The 8216-nt window shown below is 37.4% G+C and overlaps 1 protein-coding gene across 1 annotated transcript in view; it reads right to left on the reverse strand.

The window, feature by feature from the left end:
* LOC102819007 (putative leucine-rich repeat-containing protein DDB_G0290503-like) overlaps positions 1 to 8216 on the reverse strand; it is a gene marked incomplete at its 3' end in the record, with an annotated part of 310097 nt that overhangs the window by 142795 nt on the left and 159086 nt on the right. Inside the window, exon 12 of the mRNA XM_006877591.1 lies at positions 4754 to 4911. Within this exon, the coding sequence (XP_006877653.1) occupies positions 4754 to 4911 (158 nt within the window). The remainder of the gene's footprint in view (positions 1 to 4753; positions 4912 to 8216) is intronic.

Here is an 8216-nt window from a genome sequence, read left to right on the forward strand (position 1 = left end):
GTTTCCAAGGAATGGCTAGTGAGCTTGAGATTCAAACCGATCATGCAGTCAAGTGCATTAACACTCAGCACCACACCAAGATTCCTCAAAAGATGGTATAAGCTAAGGAAAATTCTACTGGAAAGGGGAAGTAGCATATCTAATCAAAGGTCAGTCATGGTTCTTAAGACCAGAGCCAAATTCACCAAACACAACATCACACTCACTAGTCATAGAGATACCCAACCCATCCCATTTTGAATAAACCCATGGGACTCAGTAAAGCTCTTACCTGTAAGATGTGCCACCTGACACTAAGAGTATGATTCACAATTGGTACATCTTCTCTTTAAAATATAAATGTGTTCATCCACCGCAAGCTCACTGCTACTGAGTCAATTTTGGCTGACAGTGATCCTGTGGGACACAGCAGGGCTGCTCCTTAGGATTTCAGAAGCTGTAAATCTTTATGGTTGCAGACAGTCCCATTTGTCTCCCCTGGAGTGTCTACTAGCTTTGAACCACTGACTGTTCAGTTAATAGCCCATTGCTTTAGTCACAGCACCAGCAGGGCTCCTTACACCCACTATAAACATAGTAAATTACTGATAGGACTGAAGAAAAATTCAAGCCTCAAATCACAATTTTGAAGGATGCTAGGCCAAGGATTGGGCAGTGTTTCGTTCTGCTGTGCATAAGGTCGTTGTGAGTTGGAACCAACTTGATGATACTTAACAACAACAACATAGGCTCTGGTAGTGTAGTGGTTACGACTTGGGCTGCAAACCTTAAGGTCAGCAGTTCAAAACTACCAGCTGTTCCACAGGAAAAAGATGAGACTTTCTGCTCCCGTAAAAATTTACAGCCTTTGAAACCCTGTACAGGGTCGCTATGAGTTGGAACCGACTCCACAGCACATCACAACGATAGGCAAAATATTGAATGACACAGAAAGCATAATAAAAAAAAAAAGATGGAAGGCATACAGAGAATCACTGTACCCAATAGACATGATCAATGTTTAACCATTTCAAGAGGTAGCATATGATCAACAACCAATGGTACTGAAGGGAAAAGTCCAAGATGCACTGAAGACACTGGCAAAAAACAAACCTCCAGGAATCAACAGAATACAAATTGGAATTTTACAGCAAACTGATCCAGCACTGGCAGAGTATCTTTGCCAAGAAATCTGGAAGAGAGTTATTAGGCCAACCAATTGGAAGAGATCGACATCTGTGCCCCTTCCAATGGGAGGTGACTCAACAGAATGTAGACAACATCTAAAAATATCACTAATGTCACATATGAGTAAATTTTTGCTGAAGACAATTCAAAAACAACTGCAAACATACATTGACTGAGAACTGCCAGAAATTCAAGCTGGATTTAGAAGAGGAAATGGAACTAGAGCTATCATTGCTGGCATCAGATAGATCTTAGCTGAAAACAGAGAATACCAGAAAGATATTTACTTAAGTTTTACTGACTATACAAAGGTTTTTAACCATGGGGATCATGGTAAGCTATTGATAACATTGTGAAGAATGGGGAGTCCAGAACACTTGATTGTGTTCATGAGGAACCTGAGCGTAGACCAAGAGGCAGTGGTTCAAACAGAACTAGGGGAGATTGAGTGGTTTAAAATCAGGAAAAGTGTGTGTCAGAACTTTATTCTTCCACCATATTTATTGAACCTGTATGCTGAGTAGAAACTGGGTTGGAGAAACTAGGTTATACGAAGAAGAGCATGGCATCAGGATTGCAAGAAGACTATCAACCTATGATAGGTAGATGATACAACCTTGCTTGCTGAAAGCCAAGAGGATTTAAAATACTGACGAAGATCAGAGACTATAGTCTTCACTATGGCTTACACTTCAATGTAAAGAAAACAAAAATCCTCACAACTGGACCATGAAATGACATTATTGTAAAAAAGACTGAAGTTGTCAGAGAGTTCATTTTTCTTGGTTCCACAAACAACACTCATGAAAGCAGCAGTCAATCAATCAAACTACATGTTACGTTAGACAAATCTGTTACACAAGATCTCTTCAGCATTCCAGAACAAAGACATCAGTTAGGTGTGCCTCACCTAAACCATGGTATTTTCAATAGACTCATAGACATGTGAAAGTTGGACAATAAATAAGGAGGACCATAGAACGGATGCATTCAAGCGAGAGAAGAATGTGGAAAGTACCAAGGACTTCCAGAAGAAGTGCAGTCAGGATGCTCCTTTGAAAACAGGATAGTGCGACTTCGACTCTCATATTTTAAACATGTTGTCAGGAGGTATTGCAGTAAAGCAGAGGGGCAGTGACACCAGCAATGGGCTCATGCATAACAACAATTGTGAGGATGGTACAGTATTGGGCAGTGTTTCCTTCTGTTGTGCACTATGAGTCAGATTTGACTTGATGGCACCTGACAACAACAAAAAACCCTGAGAAATCATTGGAGAAATGCTGTCAAGGAAAACGATGACTAACTTTTCCTTCCTATTGAATAGATTGAGCAGGCATTCCTGCATAGTCTTCTATGGCTCTGCAGACACTCAGTCATACTATGAATTGACTAGGACGCTGCCTCTGCACCCTTACCTAACCCAGCTGGGAACCTTCTTGACACCCCTCTCCTAGGTAATATTGTGGGGATTGCTATAATTAAGACCAGCTATCTGCCAGAATTGATGGAGAGACTTACATTGGTCAGTCTCCAAAATCACATAGAAGACAAAAGAGAGAAAAGTTTTTGGTTTTGGAAATTTCCCCTATTGGTGATCTGACACAATTTGTTCACCAGAATTGTTCAGTGGGAAATGATGGGATCTTTCACAGAAACCAGCAATGCTGCTGCATAAAGTGTCTCCTTCCCTCCAGATGTTTCCTTTTTCTAATCAGGCCATTGCCTCACCAACAAAACGCTTTCACTTTTATGTGGTTGACCCTGTGATCCATATCCCTCCCATCCTACAATAATTTTTTTAAAGTTTTATGTGAGCAGGGAGTCCCACTCTTGACTAAGCACCATTTGATGTAAATTCAGCTGTGCTTAGCTAAGCAAACCTCTGTACAAAGTCAAGACTGCTTAGTGGACAATGTACTCTACAGTGTTTCATAGACTGGTACGTTTCCTCTATAAAGTCTACCGAAGCCTACATTTTATGTCACTAGTAATATGTCCCTTGCAAGAGTTGCCTAAGGAAATTATGAGACCTCCTTTGAAGTTTTTAATGCTAAGGTAAATTTGTATGGGTTTCCTCTGATAAAAAAATCAGAAACAGACAAAGTACTTTATAAACTTTTTAATTTCATAATTAGATAATCCCTTCTCTTGCCCACCCTCCAATCTAGATTCTCCTTCCCCTGTGACTGACTTCCTATGTAATAGGGAGTATTATTATTTTCACTTATTGCTGTTTGAAATGAGCTTCTTCATTTATTATTATTTATTGCCTATCTCTCCCACTATAATTTAAGTTCCACAAGAAAAAAGGACCTTATCTGTCTTACTATAATAAAACACCAGTGTCTGGAAGAAAAAAAAAAACTCTGGCATATAAACATGAAAAAAAAGTCTTTGTTGCATGAATGCATTGAGTGAATGAATGAATGAGTGAATTTTATGGTTTATCATCTGTCCATGTAGAAAAAAAAAATCATATATTAATACTCTTCCTCTCTTACAAGATGTTTTTGTGCTTTATAACAAATCTAAGTATTTACGTATTATTGGCAAAACAACTCCCCAAAAATATAAAAAGAGGATGTAGAAAAAAGTAAATTGGATGTGCAACTCTTTAAAAAACACCAAGAAATACATTTTCACTTTTTAGATGTGTGAATTTCAATGCAGTAAAAACATTTATGAAAAGCTAACAATGCATCTGATGTGAAATACTAAAGTATTAAAATTATCTGTGTATTTAAGTATTTTCCAGTAGCCATTCCGTAAGCCAAAATAAATTGCTCAGTGTTGTAAAGCCCAAAAAGAATTGTACTTTATTGTAAGCAATACCATGGGTCTGTTCAGTGGGCTCTCCTTCTCTCCCATCCACTCTCTGAAGGTTTGGGAGGCTTTTCCAAAGTATTTCAGAAATTCTATTAGGATCTAAGAAGTAACCCAAAATGAAGATTGATGAATAATATTGTGCTATTGTACTTAATAATTTGATATTTTTATTATATTTAGCAATATTCAACCTAAAGCTGTTAAGAGAGATTCTATAAAGCTAAGAAGCTGAACCAACGTTCTTCATTTTGTATCTCCATTTTCCTCTTCAGTCTAGACTGAATATAAAACGAATTACTGCTCTTTCTCTGATAACACTATGGAGACTCTAGACACCTTTGCCTTTGTTTAGGCTGTTCTGTTCATCTGGAATACCCTTTAACTAATCCTCTGTTAAAATCCAACCCCTCTGTCATTCTTAAATCAAATCCTTTATAATTCCCAGTTTAGCCAGGAATAGCTTTTCCTCCTTTTTTTGTGGCAACTTCTTGATAACATTTAATAGCATGCAATTTTGCTGTTGATTTGATTTCGACTCATAGTGACCATACAGGACAAGATAGAACTGCCCCCCTTGGGTTTCCAAAGCTATAAATCTTTGTGAGGGCAAACTGTCACATCTTTCTCCCATGAAACAGCTGGTGGGTTTGAACCACTGACCTTTCAGCAATCAGTCAAATACTTAACCACTGTGTCACCCACGATCCTTTCTTCAGTATTATACCATACTTATTTTTGTTTGTCTTGTCTGCCTTACTAGACTGTTAAGAAATTGAGGGCAAGTAGCACATATCTGTCATCTTTGTCTCCACACTCCATAATATCTAACACTGTGCCTTTCACAGCAAGCATACTGTCAGTCCATGTTTCCTCATGGACTGAACTGAATTGAAATGACTTAAAATTATCTTCCTCCTGAAGTTAGGAAATACAAACGTTTTATCAATCAACATTTTTAGAAAAAGCCATTCAAGAGGAATCATTCTTTTCTGATATTCATCTTATCTTTTCTGCTCCTATTTATGTTCTACAAGGGTGAGTCAAAATTTATTCACACTCTGGTTATATTAAAACACCCATCCATGTCCATGAATGGTAAGAATATTGAGCGTGCACAGGAAACGATTCTGTCATACAGATGAAGGACAGTGGATTGATTATGTGGCAAATCATTTGCAAATCATCCAGGGTTCTGCCTATGAAACAATCCATGGCTGACGGGTTTCAAATAGTTTGTGTGAGATGGGTACCAAAACAACTCACAGAGGGGCAAAAACAGAAGCATTTGGACATCTGCAAACAAAATTTGGGCCAATACTCAAAAGTAAGCAAAAGTTACTTTAAAAAAATCATTACTGGTGATGACACATGAATTCATCACTACAAGCCTGAGAGTAAACAGCAGAGTATGGAATGGAAACATTCTCAATCACCGAGCAACAAAAAGTTAAAAAATCAACCATCAGCTGGAAAATTGATGTTAACTGTTTTTTGGGGGGATCCTCAAGGGCTAATACAGGAACATTATCAGGGAAAAGGTTCAACAATCAACAGAGCTCATTACAGTGAGATGCTCACTGAAGAGCTGAAGCATAAACTTTGGATTAAATGCAGAGGACTGCTATCCAAGGGCTTTGTGATTTTGCATGGCAATGCATGTTCACACACCTCGGCCCACACTGTTGACACTCTGCAAAAAATTTATTTTGAGGTGCTGAAGCATCATCCCTATAGTCCTGCTCTTGTTCCATCTGACTTTCACCTGTTTGCTCCCTTGAAAGCATCCTTTCGAGGACAAAGATGCACCTCTGATAAAGAAGTGAAGACAGCGGTGCATTTGTGACTCACAGCTCAGCCAAAAACATTTTAAATTAAGGGAATACAAAAGCTTCTTGACAGATGGAAACAAACTTACCAGCTGCTCCTTGGAAACCTTATACAGGGTCACTATGAGTCGGAACCAACTCAATGGCACTAACAACAACAATAACAAAAAAGACACTAAAATGCAGCTTTTCAAAGTATCTAGCCATTACACTTTTCTAATTCTTGCTAATTCATCTGGGTCTGTAACCTAGAAATATTAAAAATGTGAATGAAGCACAGGAATACAGACATCTGTGTCATTGTTTCCTCTTTTTTCTGTGTGATAATCAAGCCCAACTTTTATACCTTATGCTCCATGTAATTAAGAAAAAGTACTTCACAGACATTAAACTTGAATCCTGAATAAGTCAAGTTAATGATTGAAAGGAATTTACTTGCACTAAACAGCAAGCTTGTGTTGATTAGATTTACTGTCCCACTCATATATCTGGAGTCGTGGTATGGCACTGTGGGTTAATGTGTCAGACTTCAAAGCCATCTGAACTGCAAGGTTGGTGGTTCAAGCTCACCAGCTGCTTCTTGGAAACCCTATACAGGGTCGCTATGGGTCAGAGTCAACTCAACAGCACTTTACAACAACAACAACTCATATATCTGGCTATGGTTCACTGGTTCCTCACTGGTTTACCAACAGGTTTGTGGATGAGTCAGAATATGCTAATCAAACAGATTCACTCATTAGTGAAACCTACAAGGGTCAACTGAATGAAAAAAAAAAATGCAAGTATGTATTTGTATAATATAAGCATATGTCTAAGGTGACAGGAAAAAAGAAAGGTAAAAATTTCAAATAAAGAAAGTTGTTTCAAGTTTCTAGGTCATGTACCTTAATGATTGTAACTAACTTCTTTCAAAGTTCCTCCTTGCTGTAACTGTTTGTGACAGAAAGTGGGGTTGTATCCATTTAATGCCAATTTTTCACGTGAAATTTTAAATTTTTTACTGCAAACTCTTTTATCTTTGATACCATGCAAAGTTTTAAACACTTTTCTATCAGAAATAAATTTCAAAGAAATGCGTGCAATATTGTAAACAAAAGTATAAATCAAGTTTTATGATATTGAATTAGATTGAGTATTTTCATCACATAGCTATATGAACAGAAAAATATTAGAAAAAAAAAATATTTTTTTACCTTTCTTCAGTTAGACTTCCATGTTGTACTTGTGGGATCTGTGATGAAGATAAAACTAATTTCAATATACTAAGCATGTATGTAAAACATCAAATTATTTTTAAAAATATTATTCAAAGCAATTTTCATTATGATAATTTCATTAGATTAAGGTACCAAAAGGCTAAGAAGTTATATTTTGGCACAGGAAAAGAAGCTCAGGAGAAGGAACTGGTACCATCTTCTATAAATTGTAACACAGAAAAGAACCAAAATTTTAATTTTATCTCTAAGAACAAAGAGTTTTATACCTTTAATAAGTAAAATTTATTTTAAACTTATCTATTACATAGCTATGTAATCCTTTTTAGAATTATTTCTAAAGGGTTTATAACACAATCAATATACTATTATAATTGTTATTGCTGTTGTAGTGAAGTGCCATTGAGTCTGTTCTGACCCATGTCGACTCTGTATAGAGTTTCCAAGGAGCAGTTGGTGAGCTTGAACCACCAACCTTACAGTTCAAATGGCTTTTCAGTCTGGCGCATTAACCCACAGCACCACACCAGTACTACACTATTATGATTAGTATAATTATATAATGGAGTCCTGGTGTGGCACTGTGTATGTTAATGCACTGGACTACAAGGTTGGTTGAAGGTCCAGCAACATCGGTGGTTCAAGGTCACCAGCCACGCCTCAGAAACCCTATACAGAATTGCTACGGGTCGGAACCAACTTGACGGCACTTAACAACAATTATATAATAAATTATGGCAATTTTTGTAACCTATAAATTTAAATAGGTATACTGAGGTTGCTTATTCAAAATACGAGGGGAAGTTAAAACATGTTACTATAAAATCTTAGAAACCTTTCTTAAATGAAAGTGTCACAATGTGAAGCTACTATTTCTTGACATCTCTGCCATCTAGGTCTATACACTTCTGAAGGCGGTGCTTCCATATTTTAATGGCAGGTTTGGCATCCTCAGTAGGCTCAAATCATGTTCCTTTTCAATGTTCTTTGAGTTATGGGACCATAAAGAAGTCTGGAGGGTGAGAAAATCAGGACTGTGTAGGGGTATGGGATACGGTTTCCCAATGAAATTCTCATAGACAGCCCTTATTATCCTTAAAGAATGAACTGTGAATCACACTTGGTGGGTGGCAGGGGATTTCCTGTCCTCTTTCTCACCAATGCAGTTTTCAGTGTT

Source organism: Chrysochloris asiatica, unplaced genomic scaffold (assembly GCF_000296735.1).
Source record: "Chrysochloris asiatica unplaced genomic scaffold, ChrAsi1.0 scaffold00532, whole genome shotgun sequence".
Lineage (NCBI taxonomy): Eukaryota > Metazoa > Chordata > Mammalia > Afrosoricida > Chrysochloridae > Chrysochloris > Chrysochloris asiatica.